The sequence below is a fragment of the Pongo pygmaeus genome, chromosome 7, assembly GCF_028885625.2.
Source record: "Pongo pygmaeus isolate AG05252 chromosome 7, NHGRI_mPonPyg2-v2.0_pri, whole genome shotgun sequence".
NCBI lineage: Eukaryota > Metazoa > Chordata > Mammalia > Primates > Hominidae > Pongo > Pongo pygmaeus.
Window position 1 is genome coordinate 70,923,504 of NC_072380.2, and position 24,993 is coordinate 70,948,496.

At 37.6% G+C, this 24,993-nt stretch overlaps 1 protein-coding gene across 3 annotated transcripts in view; it reads right to left on the reverse strand.

The window, feature by feature from the left end:
* TOX (thymocyte selection associated high mobility group box) overlaps nucleotides 1-24,993 on the reverse strand; it is a 317,642-nt gene that overhangs the window by 152,235 nt on the left and 140,414 nt on the right. Inside the window, exons 1-2 of one of the 3 annotated variants that reach the window (XM_063668798.1) lie at nucleotides 18,384-18,428; nucleotides 6,673-6,738 (exon numbers count right to left, since the gene is read on the reverse strand). The exons of 1 other annotated variant lie outside the window; for it this stretch is intronic. In XM_063668798.1, the coding sequence (XP_063524868.1) occupies nucleotides 6,673-6,738; nucleotides 18,384-18,416 (99 nt within the window). In that variant the 5' untranslated portion in view covers nucleotides 18,417-18,428. Of the gene's footprint in view, nucleotides 1-6,672; nucleotides 6,739-18,383; nucleotides 18,429-24,993 lie in introns of those variants that run through there. One more of the 3 variants, XM_054498277.2, reaches the window with a different exon arrangement.

The window sequence follows — 24,993 nt, forward strand, 5'->3', positions numbered from 1 at the left end:
CCCTAAGATACATATTTGTATGGTGCCTGTATTCAGTATCCATACAGCTATTAAGACATTTTTGTAAACTGTAAGAAATATGTGAGCTATTTCAAGATATAATGCTGAAAAACAGACTTCCATGTAAGAAGCCAATTTAGGAAGAAAATAACATAAACAATAGTAACTTGTGTGCTCAAGTGAAGCATCTTTTTAATTTTGAGTAATGAAGATGTCAAGCCAAATGCTAGAGTAGTTTAACTTAATTAGGTGGCCTATTTTTCCAGGCATCCTTTCATTTCCCATTGAAAACTCAGCTTGTATGCAAGGCAACAAGAGCAATTTTGTCTGTAATGAATACCTCTGGGACTGCACAGAGTAATCATTTGAATGTTACACTGAAGACTGGTTTGAGTAACTAGTCTGGGCTTGTTAAGATGCCAGACTTTGTTGGGCTAACTCGATTACTCAGAGCATGGCAGCTTTATCATTCTATTGGGTCAATGGTCAAAAAGTCAAGTTAATGTTACTTTTGAAATTTCTGCCAAAAGGAACTAATCTAAAAGGAATTGGTTTAATTTACAGTTCAAATTTATGTCACAATCAACATGGAGAAGTTATGGCCCACAGTAAAGATATCTTTTTTTTCGAAAGTACTCTAAAAATATTATACTTTCTAGGCCCTTTTTGTCATACCTCATTTACACTCTAACCTGGAGAATTTTCTCGTTAGGAAAACATGAAATTAAACAAATAGAGAGTCATTAATATCTTTGTAAATCTTAAAACATAATTCTAACAGTAGATTTGAGAGAATATTGTAGAAAAAGAAATTTGGAGCACACTGCTGTTTCCAATACCATTGCATTGCTGATGATAAACAACAGCATGATGTTATTGTAATAAGCATTGACTGTCATTATCTAGTTTATTATCATGTTAACTCTTTGAGTCTTGTACTTGAAATAATTCTCTAAGGAGGAGGGAGTGCTGTAACCTTCTGTTAACATATAAGGGCACTGGCACCAAGATAAAGGTTCCTACTGCAATGGACAGGGCAGGGCTGGATTTGCTAAATGTCTGCAATGCAGGGTCAAGAATCGAATCATTGCAATGGAAGACTCTAAGTATTCATGTGATTAAAAAATGTACATAAAATATTTTAGTTGATTTGCTCATCTTTCAACAAACAATGCTGCATACCTCTGATATGTCAGACATTATTCCAGGCACAGAAGAGCCAGACAGAAACAAGAATGAGTCCTACCTTCAACAGCTCACAATCAGGAGAGCAAGACAAGGACATCCCTGGTGATGCCAGTGTGCCATGTGCCACCCAGGGACAAATACACATCATGATAAAGCAGCCTTGTAGACAATGGTGAGGCAGCGAAGATGAGGAAAAGGAAAAGCAAAGATGAGGAAAAGGTAAGATGAGTTCATGAGAAACTGTGAGGCCTATAACGAAGGCAGAAATTGTGTAGCTGGAAAAGAGGAGATGGACTCAAGAGTTAGGCCAAAAAGTAGAATCAACACTATCTGGAATTAACCAAAGGCTGAATGACAAGGGAGACTCCCCAAGTCTCTGTTTTGGGTGTTTGAACAGGTGGTGTTAACACTTCTGATTATAAGCCATAAAGAAAAAAGAGAAGATTGGGGGTAAGGAAGCAGGTGGGAGGTGATGAGTTGTGGTTTGATGAACTAATATGTTGAATTTGAGCTGCTATCAGCGACAGGTGCCCAGTGGAGTTAGAAATCAAACCTCAAATTCATATGAAAGCTGTCCTGGATATATACATGCTCTTTAACTTTATTTTCAAAATGTACTTTATGAACTGTATGTCAAATGCTTCGTTGTAACTGATTCCAGGAAAACATAATATTGTTATATTTTATCATTCTTATTTTTAATCTTGAGATTTGAGGGACCAAATAACAGACAGAATTCCAGAGGGGGCTGGGGGTGGGGAGAGAGAAAACTGCTCAAAATCTCAGAATCCTCTAAAATATGATCTCAGGCCAGGATATTTAATATTTAGGGTTTACTATAATGCTTATAATGAAGAACAAAAAATAGTTCAAGCTTAAAGGATAACTGTTCATGGAAAGGATAACTGCCCATAGAAAGAAGAAGGAAGAAAGGAATAAAAGCAGGAAGGTGGTAGGGAAGGAGGGAGGGAATGAAGGAAGCAAGGCGGGGGAACCAAACAGAAGGATATGGTTTAGCAGAGCAAAGGCCAAGGTCCAAGAGGAAGTGATTTATTAAAAATCTAGTTCAATCAAGTAACCTGAGCTTTTCCATAACCTGATGCCAGGAAAATCTTCTCATTCTTCCTTAATATTAAAGGATTATTTCTTGTATTAAAAAGATCAGTCCTTCTTTATCTTTTCATACAATACTTCAACTGAGGCAGGCATGTGAAGAGCTGAGTCCCTGAGTCTAGGGCACTGGTGGAAAACACAGAATGAACAAACAGGCAGCCGTGGGAAAGGACACTGTTTTTTTTTTTTTTTTTTTTTTTGAGACAGAGTCTCCTTCTGTCACCTTGGCTGGAGTGCAGTGGCATGATCTTGGCTCACTGGTTCAAGCAATTCTCCTGCCTCAGCCTCCTGAGTAGCTGGGATTACAGGTGCGCTCCACCATGCCCGGCTAATTTTTGTATTTTTAGTAGAGACGGGGCTTTGCTATGTTGGCCAGGCCGGTCTCGAACTCCTGACCTCAGGTGATCCGCCCGCTTTGGCCTCCCAAAGTGCTGGGATTACAGGCATGAGAAACCACGCCCGGCAGAAAAGGACATTCTTGAAACTGACACAGAAGAGGAAAGAATCGGGGAAAGCCATGGCACATATTCAAAACTGAAAAATCAAATAAAATAACCTAGTGCTGTAGAAAGTTCTGATGAAGAGAACTAGATTTCTTTTGACGTATTTCATTTAGATGAACTTTATATCTTGACGACAGCCTCATATAAAGGACTATGAAAGGTACTACAATTATTCTAGGAGCTGGAGAAAGGGGCTGAAGTTTTGTCAGGAGATCAGAGAACCCCATAGCATGCGTATCTGAGTGGGCTGAGAAAATTCCGGAGAAAAGTCAGGGCTGAGGTGGGAAGCCCAATGCCCCTCTGTTTTGTTCTGCCTGCTGGCATATTTGTCCAGATATTTTATAAGATACATTTTATTGTATAGATTTAAGGTGTACAACATGTTATGATATACATATAGATAATAAAACAGTTAATATAGTGAAGCAAATTAACATATCCATCATCTTGCAGTTACCTATTTTGTGTGTGTGTGTGGCAAGAACAGATAAAATGTACTCACTTAGCAAACATCCCAAATACTATATTATTATCATTATTTTGAGATATAATCTTGCTCTGTTGCCCAGGCTAAAGTGCAGTGGTGCGATCTCAGCTCACTGCAACCTCCACCTCGTGGGTTCAAGTGATTCTCCTGCCTCAGCCTCCGGAGTGGAGACTCTGGAGTGGCTGGGATTACAGGCACATACCACCATGCCTGGCTAATTTTTGTATTTCTAGTAGAGACAGGGTTTCACCATGTTGGCCAGGTTGGTCTCAAACCTGACCTCAAGTGATTCGCGGCCTCAGCCTCCCAAAGTGCTGGGATTACAGGCGTGAGCCACCATGCCCAGCCCTAAATACTGTATTATTAACCATAGTCCTCATGTTGCAAGTTACATCTCTAGACTTGTTCATCCTACATATCACTACTTTGTATCTTTCTGGTCTAGATATTGTCACCTCAATCAAACATGACAAGTTCAGAATGGCAAAGAAGTGGGTTTCTGACCGGCTGCTCATCTGGCTTCCTTTCATTAGCCCACTCAATTTCTTCCACAAACTCTTAACGGGACAAAGTTCAGGAGGTATTAAGCAACAAGGCGCCTTTAGCCAGGGTTTGGAAACACACAAAGAAATCTCGAATTGCTGGTTCCAATTCTAACCAGAGTAAGAAAAAAGTTAAATGATGTTTAAATTAAAGCACTGAGTGACCAGCACACTTATAGCTATTATAGGAGAAAACAGTCAATATTCCAAGAATGGTGCCAGAATAAAATGGAAATCTTATGAGTTTTTATTATATACTTGTCAGGCTTATTATAAGGTGGTATACTCAATTTAAAAGCTGTCTATTAGTTATAAAACTATATGCAAAAAATTTTAAGGATTTGTATACTCTAGCTTAAGAGGTAGAGAATGCATGCAGTAGATAGTGCCAAAGAGCCCTTTGGGACTGTCTAAAAGAATATCATTAATTTTTACAGTGTACTTCCATTTCTGGAGCAGTTCCAGCATTGGCTTATCTATAAAAATCACTTCAAGTTTAGAATTATGCTATTTGCTTGCAGCAACATCACAGGAGCAGTAGTGCGCCATATGTTGCTACTTAGCAACTTAGTCTATAAGTCCCAAAGCATGTACTGATTTGAAAATTGAACAGGAATTATAATTGTTGAGTGATGCTATGAGGCAAGTTGTCTTGGATTACTAAACTATGCAGATGTTTGATGTTATGTAGGAAAAGGAAAAAACTATTTTTTTTTCCCTGCAGGATGACTAAAATCTTATTTATGATTGCCTAAAGGGGTAAATTGATTAAAATTCCCTAAAAGAATACCAGGTAATGAATTCTTGAACATACCATATTACAGTAAACAAAAGGAATGTTAAGTGTAAAATTTAGCTAAGGCCATTCAACTTATGTAATTTGTGAAGTTTATTTTTCTCCAGAGTATGTATTATCTTACACTAGTCTAAATTTTAAAACAGCACATTCTAAAAACATTTTCATATATGCTACATTATTTTTTTAAGTGTTTATTTCTGGCTCACAAGCCTGCCCTATCTTTAAAAAGCACAAAAGTATTTAGGACTGTTCTTTACAAATTATCACTGGTATTCAACACATTCTTAGTAACTCCTGACTGACACATGAAGAAAAACAATGTTAGTTGTTTGATTTCAGTAAGGGCTTAATATTATGCATTGTACTTGAATTTTAAAATCTAAGGAGCCAAGTCATTATGATGTATATGTTCTGAATTTCCAATCCTTTATCCAAAACTCTTTAAGACGGACATAATGATTCTCTAAGAGGGAGCAGCTGCTTTATAACAGCCATCATTTATTGAGTTTGTGTTTCTACTGTTTCAAACAAATTCAATTAGCCCTTACACTTCAAAACCCTAAAGGCACCAAAGAGATGATACCAGGTTGCTTTCATCTAATAGTAATACTAAACTTGTCAGTACAGTTTTGGGATTGATGGTTAGAAGAAAATTAATAGTAACATTTTTCATTTTTTAATCAAACAGTCCTATTCAGAACTACCTATGGATTTTGGAGGCTACTTAGCCAAATGAATTCAGTTCAGGAAGAATTCTAAATGCAAAGCTCAGCCTTCCAAAGGTATTCTTAGAGTGATCAGCTCAGTTGAATGGAAGGCAATGTAGTCAGGCTCTTTGAACTTCATGATGACCTTTTCAGCTGAAGAATAAATACAGTGTAGTTTCCAGAATATCTGCCAGCGAAGGCAGTAATCCTAATGACTTCTAAATGCAAAGTTCAGGGAGATGCAGGCCTGCCTCTGTTTTGAGTTAAGTACGAGACATTTTGGTCACAGAGTGCATCCTTAACATATACATTAGATTTAATTCACTGACAACCTTAATGAAGAAAAAGTTTTATGCTCCCTCCCAACCCCATTCCCCAACCCCTCCCAGTTATTAAATCTAAATGTGTGGATATGTAGGCATTGAACATTACTAAGAGTTTATTTTAGAATTACTAACATATGAAATTCCAATCTACCATGGTTTTTACCATTCTAGAAAAAACATGTTTGTGTCAACAAAATGCTCCTGTGAACTGTTCCTTGCTTTCACTTATTCATTTATTTATTTTTGCTTACAATGTTCTCATATTTTACGTTATACTGGTATCCAAGGGCAGTTATAATTTGGCTTTAAATGTTCTGCTGAATTAAAGGACCTGGTCTTAAGTATCTAAAAATAAATAGTCAAACATTTACTTTTATAAATGTAACCATTTACATTCTCATTGGACTTTTGTTGTCATTTCTCATGATTAAATACCTTGTCAACTATTCCCAGTGAAATGTATACAAAGGTGCCCTTGAAAGGTTTCAATCATATCTTGTTTTTTGGCCTGAAAGCTCCTCCCCAGTCCCCACTCCTTACCTCCCCAGGAGACCATGAAAGCAGCCTTCTAGCCCCACCGGCCATGGGATTTGGGTTACGAACGTTACATTTTGTTGAAAATGGCCCCAACCATTGATAATTAAAGCTATTTGTGACACGTGTAGCTTATAATGATTAAATCGTCTACAGTCAGAAGCACAAATAACCTGCACCTGTAAAGACTTTATTTCCTAAAGGTAAAACAACTGTTTAGGAAAGATCATGCTGGCAAAACAGCTGCTTGCCGTTCTGGAGAGGAAACAAGGTAGTATCTTTCAACAAATGCCAACTCTGGCGTTTTATCAGCTCTATCTCATTAACTGGAAACAAGGCTTAAATGCTTTGTTTATAAATTATGATTATTCCTGATTGCGGCAGTTACTGATAGTGCTACTCATTTGCAATGCAGCTCTTTGAATTTGTTTAATTACAATTTGAAACAAGGCAGAGAAGATTAATTAACCCACCTGGCTGGCTGGCACATAGTCCTGGCTCGGCTCTGTCATGCTCATATACATGTTCTCACCGTCAAACTGCGAATGAAATAATAGTAAACATTCAGCAATCTTGACTGCGGGTATGTTTGGTTTTTATTTGTTTTGTTTTGTTTTTTAACCATCAAACTGGAAAACAGTAGCCATAAAAAATACTGCGGCTGGGACTATGGAAAATCTGTCACAGCAAGCGAGCCACATCTTTTCTTTGATGTTTCTGTTGTCATCCTTACTGACCCTGGATGTCAGTGATTTGGAGTAATTAGTGCTCTAGTAATTACAGCAAGCAAGCAAGAAATGAATGGTTTCCTTTCATCTGCAATCTGTTTTAAAACAAAATGGCTCATTTTGCACGCCATGTATACATATTGCAGTTCAGTTGTAATGAAGTATTAAATGAATGGCATGATTTCTAAAAGAAAAGAATAACGAAAAATACACGAAGGCACAGCTCGGTGCATTCTGAGTTTAGCTCTCAAAAAAGAAAAAGTGCAGAGTTTTCATAATAGACTAAAACTGGCATCATCATAATAGCCTTCTGATTAAGAAAAATTTAACTTTATAATAATATTTGAAAAGAGCATGTGCCACTTAACCATGGCTAAGAATGATAATAACAATAAATAACAATAAAAATACACAGGCACAATGAAATACTCCTTTTTGAAATATTTCAGATATCAAATTCATGTATTAAAAATGCATAGAAATTCATACGCAAATTTTCAAGTTAGGAAAAGGATGGAAGAAAGAAATTCGCAGGGGCAGCACAATTGGAGAACTCTCAAATAGTTCAAGCAACAACAATAACAACAACAAAATACTTTTCATTATCTGGGGTTTTGAAAGTAGTCATCATTCTATTCAGACTTAATCCTCAGCTATTTTTAGTCACTTGATAGATGAGCAAAGCATTTCTCTTTTAGTTAGAGGAAGAATTTTTCCAAGGTAATAATCAAATGGATGAACACAATAACTTCACAGAGCTGGGTCTGAATATACTTTCATTGGTGGACTAATTTCAGACATGGGGAATTGAAAGTCTGAATTATTATTTTTGAAACAGAATAGTGTTATTGATAGTGGTGCAAACCATGGTATTATGGACATACTTTATATACTATGAAAAAATGGTGTTATATTAGAACATAAAAAATATTGTACTATAGACATCTCATTCCACCACCCATGAACTGCCAGCAGAAGAAGGTTATACCAACATGAGGGTCGCTCACAGCCTCTAAACTGTAATTGCCAGAGTGGGTGCCCTGAAAATTCACATCAACATAAGCTGTAAATAAAGACCTCCCTAAAGACATGGAAGCACTCATGAGACTAAGCTCAGAGAATCAAAAGATTTCTTCACACATCACCCTATAAATATAGTTCACATTATGTGAACAACTTATCTAAACAGAATGAAATTACTTATTGAAAGATGTGGTTGTTAGAGCAAATAAAAAATAATACAACTGGAAAAAGAAGAGTTGGGTGTTTTGGTTGCTCTGTCAGCTGGTTCATGAACCCGGAGTTCAAGTGACTTACCCCAGGTTGCTTTACTCTTTTTTTTTTTTTTTTTTTTTTGAGATGGAGTTTCGCTCTGTCACCCAGGCTGAGTGCAATGGCGCGATCGCAGCTCACTGCAATCTTCGCCTCCCAGGTTCAAGTGATTCTCCTGCCTCAGCCTCCAGAGTAGCTGGGACTACAGGTGCCCACCACCACACCCAGCTAATTTTTGCATTTTTAGTAGAGGCAGGGTCTTGAACTCTTGACCTCAGCCTCCCAAAGCCTGCCTCAGCCTCCCAAAGTGCTGGGATTGCAGGCATGAGCCACCGTGCCCAGCTGAACAGGTGAACTCTTTTCAACCCAAAGATAGGCCAGCCCCAACCAATCTGCCTGTTACTCCTAACAACTCAAGACCTAACAAAGAGCCTCACTGTGCATTTCTTCATTTCCACCCACTGTTAGAGTACACTGGTTTGTTTGCAAATGTTTTTCATGTTGAGGTGCCAAGGAACCATTTAAAATATGGACAGTTTCTCTGACTGTAACAAACTAAACTGAAGAAGTGGAGTGAACCAAATACTCCACTGCCTGTGCATATTCTATAAATGTGTTACTTTCTATTTCATCTTCTCTAACTCATTTTCTAAATCTGGTGTTGTTCTCAAGCCAGCTAAAGGCTTTGAAGTTTTGGGTTGAGTCTATCCAACATGTACACTAATTGAGTACATTCAGTGTTACTGCTCTTGATGAAGACTCTTTCCTCAAGAAGTACCAATACTTAGGTAATATTGAGCCAAGACTAAAACAGCATTTTAACATAAAAGATATGTGGCTATAGGCATTATACGTATATTTTTAAGTACATTTTATGTTCCTGCCACCTGTATCTTTACATGTATTAACTGATTTAAGCATCACAAAACCAAGAGTTAGGTATTATTATTACCTACATTTTACGAAAGAAGATACAAAGGCACAGATAAGCTAGATGTTTCAAGCTACATAGCTTGTGAGCGGTAGGGCTGGGATGCAAACCCAGGCCCCCTGGCTTTTTACCCACCCATGCACTTCACCACCAGAACATATCAATATATTCTGAATCATAATGATAAGTTAGCTATCAATTCTGAAAATAACATCAAAAAATTATCAAAGCAGAGTGATGACATTATCTCAATGACACTTAGCCCAATGTGGTGGCACATGTCTGTGGTCCCAGCTACTTGGGAGGCTAAGGTGGGAGGACTGCTTGAGCCTGGGAGGTTGAGGCTGCAGGTATATTATCCAGAATTTGTGGTATTGTGAGAATTTTTAAGTGTTGTGAGGAGCTGTCAACCTAGTATTTGGCCTGGCAGAAAACCAAGAGAGGGAATGATGGTTAATTCTACAGGTCAACTTGACTAGGCCATGGGCTGCCCAGATATTTGGTCAACCATTCTTCTGGGTGTGTCCATGCGGGTGTTTCTGAGTGGGAATAACACGTGAATTGACAGACTGGGTAAAGCAGATTGCTCTCCCCAAGGTGGGTGGGTCTCAGCCAATCAGTTGAAGGCTTGACTACAACAGTAAGGACTGACTAGAGTAAATGAACTCCTCCTGCCTCACTGTTGAGCTGAGACATCAGTCTTTCACTGTTTTGGGGCATGACTTGTGAAATAACATTGGCTCTTGTTGGACCTCAAACTTGCCAGCTTTCGGTCTGGAACTACACCATCGGTTCTCCTGGCTCTCCAGCCTGCTAACTGCAGGTCTTGGGACATCTCAGCAACCATAATCATGTCAGCCAATTCCTTATACTGAATCTCTTTTGATAGATAGAAGATAGATAGATAGATAGAAGATAGATAGATAGATAGATAGATAGATAGATAGATAGATTAGATAGATAGAGATAGACAGATACATAGATCATCTATCCATACATCCAGTTGGTTTTGTTTCTCTGGAGCACCCTAATACAGGTGGCTTTTAAAAATTACTATCAGGATATTCAGAACTCCTCCAAAAGTGTATTTCTGGGGAGCCTACAGTATACAAATGTATTTATTTCATGCTATCACTTGCTTTCTAGAGGAGAAGAGCCATGTTGATTTTGCTATGAGACTCTGCTCTCAGTTCCTATCACACCCACTTCCTGTTTTCCAGTTCATCCCACACACATAATCACACCTCTTTGTCCAGAATGCCTTCCTTCCCTTTTACTTGTTGCAGTGTTTTGTAGACTCCTCACCTCTCCTTAGTGAGGGCTGGGCTGTCTGCAGGCTCTGGGCTCCCCTAGGCCAGACTCTGACTACAGCTTTATACTTCATCTCCATAAGAAGTGGGAATAGACTCAATGGCTATTTGTAGCTGGTGTGTGTGTGTGTGTGTGTGTGTGCACCCTACAGACCTGAAGGCACAGCATTCACATTAACACATTCTAATGACCCCACTTCACTCTACCTGGATTACAGATTAGATGAGCATTATTAGTAACTATTGCAATAAAATTGTATTTATTAAATATAACTAACTGCATTTCCTTACTCCGTATGCTCATCACAGTTACTATTCTTAGAAGTCAACTGAATTTAGGCATCATAACTTTTCAAAATATATCTAAGCATACTAGGGTTTTTAATTTCCATGTATTCTCAATTTAAAACCTGAAGCAAAGTTTGAAAGAATAAATAGGCTGATTTATTTAAATCTGAATGTAAATGGCATCAACCTAGGATCAGCCTTCCCGACCAAGCGCTTTTAGACTCTTTATTGTGTTTTTATTTCAAAGCACCAGGGGATGCAATCATATAAAAAGTCATTTATAATCTTCTACTTCAGTTTTTTGAAATTGTTTTTAGAGGATATTAACCAAACCCATAATCCCAAAGAGCTTTCAAACTAGGTGGTTGTTATTTCTTCTATTTAAAAATTGAAAGGAGAAATCTAGCAATATCTGAACATAGTGAATGACAAGCAAAAATGGGCGATATTAGGCTACCAAAACCACAAAGACAAGAAAAGTCAAAAATAGAATGTGAAGTATAAATCAGTCATTGGCACTGGTACAGAAAATGGGAACATTTTAGGGAAACCATTAAAAGAAAATCAGAAAACTGCTGCTGAGGGGGAAAAACAGCCTCACGGAATTCATGAAACAGTACCACATTGTATTGCCTATAAAGGGAAAAAGCTTACATTTCTGGGTGTTTTCTGAAAGAATATTTGATACTTTGATGTTTGAAAAGAAGGGCTAAAAATGGAAATGTTTATAACAGGGCGTCAATTTGACATTTCTTAGACGATGCATTATAATAAATCATTTTTAGAGAGGCTAATATCCCCAAAATAAAATTTCCATTTTTGTATTCCTTGGCCCAGTATAAGATTACGAGTCATCTTTTTTTTTTTTTTTTTTTTTTGTAACAGAAGAAATAAGTTTGGGCAATGAAGAGTTTGCTGTTTCCTAGAAGCAAAGCATTTTGAAAGTTAAGCATCAAATGTAGGGTGATAATATGCATAGTTGTAATGCTGTTCCCATGCACAGTCACACAGATCCAGTGAAAACTGAGCAAAGCTAACCCCCACACTTACTGCACATCCTCACCAGTCTCAAGGGAAGATGTCAGGAGGCACTGGAGAAGGAAGAGGTGTCTATTTATCTGCTAGTGTCAAGGCTGAACCTGTTGATGATACAAGTCTTAAGTCAGTCTGCCTCCATGCTGAGCCCAGCTGAATGAAACTGGTTCTGAGCACAGCACAGCTGCAGAAGTGGATCACACTGAAAGGAAAGAGACCAGACTGAGTCGAGGCTATCAACACCCAAAGAAAAGAAAGCCGAGTTACTCTGCTAGTGCTTTTTATGGATGTGCATTCCAACTCAGGAGCACACAGAGCTGAACTAGAGAAGAGCAGTCCCTCTTGGTTGGGCTCCTGTCACTTGAACTTGAGTGGTAAACACTCAGCTACAGATCTGAATGGTATGGAGAGGAAGAATGGCCTGGGTACAGTGCGGCTGCTTGGAAGACTTGGCCATGGGTGGGCAAAAGATAGTGCTAGACCCACAACTTAGAAGCTGGACTCCACTTTGGGGCTGAGTTTGTATTTTCATTTTTGTCCCAGTGATATACTTATTTGGAGGAATATTAGATATTCTTTTTGTTAACTGTGAAAACTGAAATTTTCAATAATAATAATAATACTATGTATTTATCCTAAACCTGTGGCTCAATGGCATGAATCTCAAGAGAGAAACACGACAGTTTCCCTCTGCTGTTAAGGGTAAGGCTACAATGCAATGTTTTTCATTGTTGTGTTTTTGGTTTTTTGTTTTTAACCAAATACACCAAACTTATGATTCAAGTTATTCTTTTTTTTTTTTTAGATGGAGTCTTGCTCTGTCGCCCAGGCTGGAGTGCAGTGGCATGATCTTGGCTCACTGCAAGCTCCGCCTCCCGGGTTCACGCCATTCTCCTGCCTCAGCCTCCCGAGTAGCTGGGACTACAGGCGCCCGCCACCACACCTGGCTAATTTTTTGTATTTTTAGTAGAGACGGGGTTTCACCGTGTTAGCCAGAATGGTGTCGATCTCCTGACCTCGTGATCCGCCCTCCTCAGCCTCCCAAAGTGCCGGGATTACAGGCGTGAGCCACCGCACCCGGCCAAGTTATTCTTTTAATTAGTATTAAGTAGTCACCTAGTAAGCTCTACAAGTAAGATAATAATGCCACAGTGGTTCAAACCAGTTTGAACTTCTTCCTTTGGAGGCCCTCTCTAATTTCACTAAATATATGAAGCCATTTAATTTTTGTAATAATCCTGTAATATTATTACTCTTATTTTATAGATGACAAAACACAAGGAAGTCCAGTAACTTGTCTGTGATGGATCCAGTTACATGCTCCCCAGATCTGCTCAGCCTGCCTGACCCTCAGGCCTCTGACGTTTGCTTCCAGGAACAGCTGACACTGTTCCCATGTAGCCTCCAGAGGCACCACTTCCATTGCCACCACAGCTACAAACCAAGGTGTCCCCAAGCACAGCAGCAATTTATATAGAAAAGCTTTGCACCTGGCTGGAGCTGAGGAGGTTTTGGGTAACATACTCTGAGAGTGCAGGGAAATTTCCTATTGTCCCATGGAAGGACTGGCTCATGATGTCCTCTGTAGCACCTCTATGTCCCTCATGCCCAGCAACCAGCGATGAGTTGTTGCAAAGCTATGGCCACTTGGAAATATACATCTTATGTTTTCTTCTCCATGCCTCCCTGCCTTGCTTACTTTCCCCTCACTCTGGTTTCTCTGGGCTTACATTCCCAGCATTAACATTCAAGCTTTCACTGCAGGCTCTGCTTTCTGGGAACTTGGACTAAAATAGTGCCCAATGGTACCAGTTAGTAAGTGACAACACTCTTAACTGCAATGCTGTACTAATCTCACCCCATCTTTGTTCTGCTTTCATTATATTAAAGAGTCATTGATTCTATTTTAACTCCCTATGCAAAGACAGAAACAAACTTATGAAACGGTGATAAATAGAAGAAACAAGAATTGCCTATATCATGAAAGCATTACTCCATTTGAAAGAAAAAAAATGCAAGTTTCTAGAAAACTTCATTAACCCTAAACTTTCAGTACCAAGCAATCCATTTGCATTATGTATTGTTTAAGAAAAGAATGTGTGGATGAAAGCTTAACTAGAAAACCATTCTGGTGAATTTAATGAAAATAAATTTAATAAAATGAAAATATGGATTTTACAAAAAGGCCTCCACAGGGTGTCTGATATCAGAAAATGAGGATCAAACACTTTGGCTTCTTTGTAGGAGCCTTCTTTTTTAAATGAATTCCCAAGTAATTTCTGAAATTCTATAATGATTAAGGCTGTAAAACTATACCGTATAGATGAAATTCAGCACAGTTTCAAATGATTGGTTCAGAACATTCCTCTGACTTTTCATGTTTTAGACAAATTTTTTTCCGAATCCATCTACGAAGGAAACAATTTGAGAGGTGCATTCAAACTTGCTGCCGAAACTCACTTATTTCCACATCATATCAGCTCTCACCTCATTTACTACAGTACCTAAGTTCAACATAGATGTGGAATGAAAAGTATGAAAGTAATTACTTTTGTGGGGTTGGACCTTTTATTGCTGCTATTTCTTTTTAAGCTCAGTGAATATTTTTCAGTATCTGATAGATGCATAGAGAAAAAAGTAAGAATATTTTTCTACACATATCTGGTTTGGAGGAGTATGCTCAGTTCTGGGAACCTCAAAACAAAACAAAACAAAACAAAAAATAAGACTAGTAAGTCAAGGCATTGGAAAGGTTATGGGAATAGAATGACAGATGTATTAAAAAGAACAACAGAGAAGTTGTATTTAGGTGACCATTGAGTGGGTTGAAATGGTAAAACTTTTTTTAAAAACCAAGGACAAACAATTCTTGAATAATTTTGAGATTAAAAGTGGTAGTATCAAATAAAAATAAAATACAAATAAGAAGGTACAGGGTTATTAAGATGGAGATTCTCACTTCCCTATTATTATTACTCAGACAAATTACATTGTGACTAAGTATAACAATTATGTGACAGAAATAGACTTTTGGTGATTAAACTCTCCTGGGGTAAGACAGGTGTGGAATGGTATTTTGATATGTTCAGGCAAACCTGACCAATTCGAAACACATGAGGGTCAGTCTAGAACTACTCCATTTTTTAAGAGATATTTGACATTTATTTTTTCAGATTGCAGAGTTTCTGTTTTCTAAATGAAAACATGTCATTTTAAATAACTGGATTAAATGGCAAATCCTTCAGGACATTGAGTATGAGTATGGATTTGTCCATTGTGAACTGAAGCAAAGCTCTGTTAACATATCTTTTGCATTTTAAGGAATCTGAGAAGTCTTTCAATCCATCATTATATCCAGAGTACAATGTTTTATTTTTTACATCTTCAAGTACTACATAGTTATATTCATTATTGCCTAGTTGCCTTTATAAAACCTCATGATCTCATGTAACTTTCTCTGCTGATTTATCTAAATTTTTATGAAGATTATAGAATAATTTTCATTGCTTTAGTTTAAGGCTTCACACATAAGATGTCCCCTTCACAAGGCATATGCATTCAATGTATTTCAGATTTTCAGTTCCAAAGTGTCTTTGCTTACAGCACTTCTATCTCCTCTACACCGAGATCATTCTTCACTCCTGTTTGATTTTTTATAGCATTTTTCAAATACTTCATCCTCCCCTTTGACAATGTCCATTTTATCATATGTTGCCAGAAACCTGTCAAAGCCAAAACTGGAAGACTTGCTGGAAACAGCATGCCTGCTTCTACTCAAAGCCTTATTTATTCTGCATTGTGAGAGATGATTGGTGCCCCTTGTCTTACTTTCTGGAATGTCACCATATGATGCCCTTTTGCTGAAAAATTTGGAGAACAAAGTATCACCACATGATGCTAACAGGCATAAACCACCTAGTATGGTCTTGTTGATACATTAAAATTAAATGATCATCAATATACTCCTAGATAAAAATGTGATATCATTCATTCATTCAACAAATGCTCATTTTGTGCCTACTTATATGCCAAGTACACACATGCATTAACTCATTTAGTCCTCACAACAACCCCACAGACAGTCAGTTTGCACATTGTTTTACCAATAAGAAAACTGAGTCCTGAAGAATTAAGTTTTAAATATTTCCGACATCACTCCTGTCTGCATCTACCTCTCTACTTTCTCTTGTCACTCTACATTTTATCCTTGCTTAGTGATTTTCGTATGGCCAGATAATCCCCATCTCTATGCTTACCCATCATCTCATCTGCCTAAAATACTTCTCCAGCTCCCACTTCCTTCTATTTCTCCCCTTATTTACTACTAATTAGATGATCATAGAATTTATCCTCCAGCTTGGAACACTTCTGACAGTGTCAGGAGGTAAGATTACTAATTATGATTGAATAACATGCGGAAACTCGAAGTCTCCCAGCCAAGGAAAACCTTACCACCAGAAGGTAATCCTTCCCTGACCTCATGGATGATTAAGGTGCCTTCTCTGTGCCTATGTCCGTGCTTTAAGGCATCTTGTGCTTATCCCAGCCCACATCTCTTTCTACTGTTGTTGCTTCACTACCTCTTTCCTATATTGAACTATGAGCATTTTGAGGGCAGAGACCGTCCTAACTTACCTGTCTATCTCTAGCACTTAGCATAGGCTTAGCACATTTTATTTAGTCAATGACATTAAATGAATCACATAAATCCAGGGCAATACTGTCACAACTAGAAGTATTTCAGAGATCTCACCATTCCATTATTCTGCTGTAACATTTATTCCATATTCTTTCACTTCTAAATCAAAGTCTCTCTATGAAAATAGCTAATTTTCCAGGGACATTGGAAAAAAGTTTCTGTAAACCAGATCCTACTTTAGTTTTCCACATCTTCCTATCCTAAAGAGACCACTCAGTCACTCTAGTTTAAATAGTTTGAAAAGTAGTTCATTTTTTCAGAATTTAGATAATGGCTAAAAGCTTCATGGTACCAAGTGGTCAAGTCCTTAACCTCTTCCTTGATTCTGGGGGTCCGTTCTAATAAGCAGATTGTGCTAGAGCTGCTCCAGATCACACTGGTTTGTTCTTTTATGCCGACAGCAAACTGCGGGTGGGCACTGCTCTGAATCTGTGGCAGCACGATAAGGAAAAACGACTAGAATGGCAGACGCTGCTGTTCTTTCCTTCTCATTGCCCACATGGCGTGTGGGAAATTCAGGGCTCTGCTTCTCTTGTAGGTAAGGCAGAATAGGACAAAATGAGGACAGATTCTATCATGGAGTGGGTTTGAAATAAGGAGACCCAGAGAAGAGTCTGGGTTCTGACAGTTCCTAGCCGACTAGTCTTGGGAACAAGAGTAAAAATTGTTCTTGCTCTACGTAATTATGTCAGATTTAGATGAGACATGCAAGAGCATCTGTAAATTATAAAGCACTATACATATGGAAACTATGGTACTTCCCCCTCAGGGCAAGTTTATTTGACTGTTTCCATCATTAATTGGAAAGATCAATAGGCGGGAAGTAGTGGAAAGAATCAGATTCGATGTGCCCTCAATTTGCCTGTGAAAAGGTCTTTAATATGGAAAGTTATCTGTAGATTTTTTTTGTTTTGTTTTTTTTGAGATGGAGTCTCTCCTCTGTCACCTAGGCTGGAGTACAGCGGCGTGATCTCAACTCACCGCAACCTCCGCCTTCCGGGGGTTCAAACAATTCTCTTGCCTTAGGCTCCACAGCAGCTAGGACTACCGGCATGCACCACCATTACCAACTAATTTTTGTATTTGTAGTAGAGGTGGGATTTCACCATAATGGCCAGGCTGGTCTTGAACTCCTGACCTTAGGTGATCCACCTGCCTTGGCCTCCCAAAGTGCTGGGATTACAGGCGTGAGCCACCATGCGCAGCCTACATATTATTTATTATCTTTATGTAAATGCAGTCATACCTGAAATATGAAATAATGGGAAGAAAGTAACGAAAAGAACAAAAGAAAATAATAGTAAAATCACCAATTAAATGAAAACTTTGTAGATCATTATATGTATATATATATGTGCATGTAAACATATATAGACGTGCATATACTTTAAATGTGTACACATTTATTTACTCTGTATGTGCACAAAATATTTTTCTCTTGCAATGTTTTTATTTGGCTAACGTTAAAGTTATTTCAGATTACCTAGGGAAACAGCTATTATAGCACAGTATTAAAAACTACTACACAAAACTGCAGGAGGAGTTTTCTGAAAACGCAAAGTGCTGTTGAACTCTTCTCTTAATTCATACAGAAAATATTACCCAGTCATAACAAACACACAATATTACTTTCACTAAAATTGCTTCAGGCTAATTTATTGTCATAAAATAAAGATATCAGACAGTTTGACATGAAAATATAAGGTTATACTTAAATATAGTAGTACGACATAGGATGATATGTCTCCTATAACATTTTAGTATCCATAGCTTATTAGTTTTATGCATTAAATTATCCATAACAATCACTCTTTGTATTTAATTGAACTGTATAACAATTTGTTCTAGTTCAACAATTACATAACCTAGCTAGATACTTAAGCTGTTTCAGTAATCAATTAATATTCCATTTAATACTCACATCAAAGAAATTATGTAATCTCTTCTGTATCATATTTTTCACATTCTGTAAAAAATTACATTATTAATAACTTTTGCACATTTCATATTTGCTATAAAAATTCTTGCATAAAGTAATCTTTTTACCATTAAGTAAATTAATATTAATGTTAGATTAAGTAGTTTTAAGATAATATTGCTTAAAATACCTTCGGAACAGTTCTGAGTGGAATGTGCACATTTTAAATAAATGAGTCTTGTTTCCAAGAAATCTTTTAATGTTATTTGAGATATTAAACTTGCAACAAATAACTTAAGCATGTATTAAGAACAGGAGTTAAGTAAGACTGGGATGGAAACTAAACATTAGAACAAGATTAAATTATCTAAAATTTATTTTAGATTTTTACTTTAAAAGCAGAACAATGTTGCCTTTTCTTCAGTGCTAATAAGACTTTCCTCAGAAAGTGATATAGAACCTAGTCCCCATTCTATATAATGCAGGCAACAAATCTCTTTAGACACACTACAGGAAATATCCCACATCTAATATTTAAAATTCATATTTTACAGGATCCCATTATATTCTATTTTCGGGCAATGAACCTGCATTTGTAACAATCCATTTGTATTAGTGGTTCCAAAAGCTAATGTGGTTTCTCAAAATATGTACTTTCCAACTTTTATGTAGGTTATAAACAGTACTTTTAAAAAAGAGTGCATTTTCACACTATCAGATGACTGAAAAGAAAAGGGCTTGTGAATATGCATTCTGAGTAAAGCCTCAGAGGCTCCACGCATCTGCTATTTTCTCCATAAAACTCCTTTTTATATTTTATCCAGTAGCAGCCACTGAAAACTGATTTTTAGTCCAATATTCCTTAAGGTGTGAGCCTGACTTTATGAAGGGTTTCTGTACTGCCGACTGCATTAACCATATAGTATAAGTAATTCCATTATTTAGAAGGTTATTAGCATTTCCTTGGTTCTTTGTGGATTCAAAGTTTTGTTTTGGTTTTGTTTTTTCAATTGCTTGGCCATAGCTTTGCTCACTCTTATTTAATAATACTAAATATCATGATGGATACACAGTGCAAGTCACATTTTCTACAGAAGTGGTTTTCTTTTTTTTTTTGAGATGGAGTCTCGCTCTGTCACCCAGGCTGGAGTGTAGTGGCGCGATCTCAGCTCACTGCAACCTCTGCCTCCCAGGTTCAAGCAATTCTCCTGCCTCAACCTCTTGAGTAGCCGAGATGACAGGCATGCACCACTATGCCTGGCTAAGTTTTGTGTTTTTAGTAGGGAAGGGGTTTCACCATGTTGACCAGGCTGGTCTCGAACTCCTGACCTCAGGTGAAACACCTGCCTTGCCCTCCCAAAGTGCTGTAATTACAAGTGTGAGCCACTGTGCATCGCCTGGAAGTGGTTTTCAAATGGGAGTGATTTTACTCCAGCCTGGGGAGGGCATTTAACATTTGACAATGTCTGGAGGTATTTTTGATGGTTATGACTGAGGGATGCTTCTGGCATCTAGTGGATAGAGGCCAGGGATGCTCCCATACACCCTACACTGCCCAGACCCTGTAGAAAAGAATGATCCAGCCTCATGTCAACAGTGCTGCTGTTGAGAAACCCTTGTCTATGGCATGGGTTGAGTTTGTGGTTTTGGTCATTTTTATGACAAAGTGTGAGTTGAGAGATGAGGTCAACAATGAGATGTTTCACTTAGGAATAAAGACAGCTCAAATTTTAAATCAGGCAATAAGTCTATATATATTTTAAAGAATCACTTAGATATGGACTAGGTAATTTGTACAATGTGCTATAATTACCCAACTCTTCTAGGGCCTTTAGCACTATTCCAGGTGTTTGGGTGTGGTGTTCAAAAGAAGAATCAAAGAGCCTTGATTGTCTCAGGCTTACAACTCTGTTAACTCAAAATAAACATACACTGTATTACACAAACTTTGGAGTTATAATTACTCTCGGTGACTATAGAATAACAAAATAAATTCTTCAAACTACACATAAAAACTGCCACTTGTTATGATTAAAACCTAAAAGCTCTAAGAAAAATTACCGATTTGTTAATTAGGATTCTATTTATCCTTTCATGCGAAAAACTAATTATTTGTTTGCAAGATGCTGCATCTTCATTAAAATCATTAGTATTCTGAGTAGATGGCGCTATTAATTTTATAAATGGAATTGAAATTTCACTACTATGTTCCATGCAGTTCTTAGGACAAGTGAGTATCCCCACAAGATGTTATCTGTGTAAAAAGGGTAATTCTTCATAGGTACACAAAGTAGTTACATGTAATTCACAGTATGCATTATTTTTTAAGTAGTCTTACTAGATAGCAGGCAGGAATTATAAATTGTTCAGATATAAATATATGTATATAAAGTTATATATATATACACACATTATAATTTATGTTTACCTATATATAGATTTTACAGATATATATTATATATACTTACATAGAAGTGTATATGTATATATGTGTGTATATAGATAATAAGTGTGTATATGTATGTATATGTGTGTGATATATACACACACACACACACACACACACACACACACACAGAGAAGGGAGATTGACACTACTTTAGAGCAATATGAAGTCATTGCTTCAATTTTTCTAACAAAGGGGAGTCTATGACCAGGTTCTTTTCTAGAAAAGCAAGTAAACTAATTAAGTCCTCAATCTGGAATGTATTTCATACTTTTTAGGAAGTATACAGGTGTATCTAGGAAATATTGTGGGTTTTGTTGTAGACCATCACAATAAAGCAAATATCAAAGTAAAGCAAATCACACAAACTTTTTAGTTTCTCCGTCCACATACAAGTTATGTTTACACTATACTACACTCTATTAAGTGTGCGATAGAATTATGTCTAAAAATGTGCATGCCTTAATTAAAACATATTTGATTGCTAAGAAATGCTAATAATCACCTGAGCCTTCAGCAAGTCATAATCTTTTTGCTGGTGGAGGGTCTTGCCTTACTGTTGATGACTGCTGACTGATCAGGTGTGGAGGCTGCTGAAGGTTGGGGTAGGTGTGGCAATTTCTTAAAATAAGACAATAGGCCAGGCGCAGTGGCTCAATCCTGTAATCCCAGCACTTTGGGTGGCCGAGGCGGGTGGATCCCAAGGTCAAGAGATCGAGACCATTCTGGCCAACATGGTGAAACTCCATCTCTACTAAAAATACAAAAATTAGCCGGGCGTGATGGCGTGTGCCTGTAGTCCCAGCTTCTCAGGAGGCTGAGGCAGGAGAATCGCTTGAACCTGGGACGCGGAGGTTGCAGTGAGCCGGGATTGCGCCACTGCACTCTAGCCTGGAGACAGAGTGAGACTCTGTCTAATAAAAAAAAAAAAGAATGAAGTTTGCCACATCTACTGACTCTTTCATGAAAGATTTCTCTGCAGCATGTGATGCTGTTTGATAGCATGCTACCTACAGTAGAATGTCAAAATTGGAGCCAATTATCTCAAATTCTACTGCTGCTCTATCAACTAAGTTTATGTAATATTCTAAATATTTTGTTGTTATTTCAACAATGTTCACAGCATTTTCACCAATGGTGATTCTATCTGAAGAAACCACTCTCTTTGCCTATCCATACGAAGACTCCTCATCCATTAAAATTTTATCATAAGATTGCAGCAATTCAGTCGCATGTTTAGGCTCTACTTCTAATTTTGGTTATCTTGCTATTTCTACCACATCTACAGTTGCTGCTTCTATGGAAGTCTTGAATCCCTCAAAGTCATCCATGAGAGTTGGAATCAATGCCCTTCAAACTCCTGTTAATGTGGACATTTCAACCACCTTCCATGAATCATCATGAATATTCTTAATGGCAACTAGAATGGTAAAATCATCTCCAGAAGGTTTTTACTTTACCTTTCCCAGGTCCATCAAAGGAATCATTATTTATGGCAGCTATAATCTTACAAAATGTATTTCTGAAATAATAAGACTTGGAAGTCAAAATTTTACTCCTCAATCCATGGGTTGCAGAATGGATGTTATGCTAGCAGGCATGAAAACAACATTCATCTCCTTGTACGTTTCCACCAGAGCCTTTGGGTGACTAGGTGCCTTGTTAGTAGTGGTTGGAAAGGAATCTCATTTTCTAAGCAGTAGGTCTCAATAGTGGGCTTAAAATATTCAGCAAACCATGCTGTAAAATGATGTACTGTCATCCAGCTGGAGTAGACTGAGCATAGTTCTTAAGGGCTCTAGATTTTCAGAATGGTAAATGAACACTGGCTTCAACTGCAAATCACCAGCTGCATTAACCCCTAACAATGGAGTCAGCCTGTCCTTTGAAGCCAGGCATCAACTTCTCCTCTCTAGCTCTCACAGTCTGAGATGGTATCTTCTTCCAATAGGAGTTAGTTTTGTCTATACTGAAAATCTGTTGTTTAGTGTAGCCACTTTCATCAGTGATCTTAGCTAGTTCTTCTGAATAACTTACTGCAGCTTCTACGTCAGCACTTGCTGTTTCAACTTATACTTTTATGTTATGAAAATGACTATGTTTTTCTTTAATACTCATGAACCAACTTCTGCTAGCTTCCAACTTTTGTTTTGCAGCTTCCTCACTTATCTCAACCTTTATAGAATTGAAGAGAGGTAAGGCCTTACTCTGGATTAGGCCTTGGTTTAAGGGAATGCCTATTCCCTTATTATGTAATTATGTAATTACATAATCTTTGATCTGCTTTGATCTTCTATCCAGATCACCAAAACTTTCTCTACATCATCAATAAGACTGTTTCACTTTCTTATTATTGGTGTGTTCACAGCAGTAGCACTTTTAATTTCCTTTAAGGATTTTTCCTTTGCATTCACAACCTGGCTGTTTGGCACAAGAGGCCTAGCTTGGCTTGCTACATGCCTTCTTTATAAGCTTAATGATTTCTACTTTTTAATTTAAAGTGAGAGATGTGAGACTCTTCCTTTCAGTTTAACACTTGGAGGCCATTGTAGGGCTATTAATTGACCCATTTTAATTTTGTTATGACTCAGAAAATAGGGAGGTCTGAGGACAGGGGGAAAAATAGGAGAGTGGCCAGTCAGTGCAGTGGTCAGAACACACACATTTATCAATTAAGTTCATTGTCTTATATAGGTGCAGTTCATGACACCGCAAAACAATTACATTAATAACATCAAAGACCACTAATCACAGATTACCATGACAGATGTAATAGTAATAAAAAGTTTGAAATGTGAGAATTACTGAAATGTGACACAGAGACCAGAGTGAGCACATGGTGTTGTTAGAAAATGGTGCTAAAAGACTCTTGCTTAATGTGGGGTAGCCACAAACTGTCAATGTGTAAAAAACACAACACCTGTGAAGTACAAGAAGGTGAGGTGCAATAAAATATGAGTATGTCTGTATTTGCATCCCAAATGCAATTTAATGGGTTAATAACATTATGAGTTTTATTTTCTCAACAGGGTAGGCATGGGGGAGGAGTCTCAGGAAAGAGTGGAAAGCCCAAGGGGATCTGCCTGGGATCTTAGATGGTCCCAGGAAATTCACAAAGTACATGATCTCCCAGGTTAATAACCCTGAGAAACGGGAGTCTAGAGCCACTTCAGTCTGCACGGAATTAGAAGACAATATCAGCAAATTAGAAATGTTGAGAGGAAAAAAATCTGCACAAGGCAGACATCTGGGAGGAGTTCATTTGGTTTCTTTCCAAACCTTGAAATGACAGACTCTTCGTATGCTTCTGGGACCCACCTTTGCAAGGAATATGCACGCAGAGTGGTCTTAGACCATCTTAGACAACATAAGGTATCTAATGTTTTAAGTATTGAAACACATTCCCAGATGGAAAATGATGCATTAATAGGTTTCATTTTTAAAATAGCATACTGGTTAGTTTTTTTAAAAACCTACACTTTAAGAGCAGCTTTAGGTACACAGCAAAACTGAACAAAATGTACAGAGTTCTCATACATCTCCTATCTCCACACACACTACCTCCCCCACTATAAACACGGTGGTCCATTTGTTACAGCTCATGAAGCTACACTGATACATCATTATCACCCACAGTCTGTAGTTTACATTAATTAGGGTTCCCTGTTGGTATTGTTCATTTTATGGATTCCAACAAATGTACAATGACATGTATCCACCACTGTAGTGTCATACAGAAAAGGAGCTATGCTTGTGGTTTTTAATTTTTTAAAGTATTTTTTGTGACACAATTAATGCTAAGAGGATTCTTTTCAGCCAGTGCTGCCTGTGTCTACCTCCGAAAAATGCTACTGCTAAAAATAGAGCCTGTAGCCTAAAATCCTACTTGTAGTCCCTACCATACTGAGTATTAATTGGATTTTTCTTAAATTAACATTAGGGAAGGGTTACAGAAAATGATATGCCTATTTAATGCTCTGCTCATTTGACATGATACCTTTCCAGAAATATCTGTAAGTAGATACAGGATTTTACATGGATTAAAATGTCAGTTGATTTCATAAAGAGGCAATGCCACAGTTATACTTCTTGTGCTGTTCCATACTCAAACTGAATTTCTGGGAACATTTCCAAATATCCCCAATAGTCTTTCTAGGTTAGTGACCA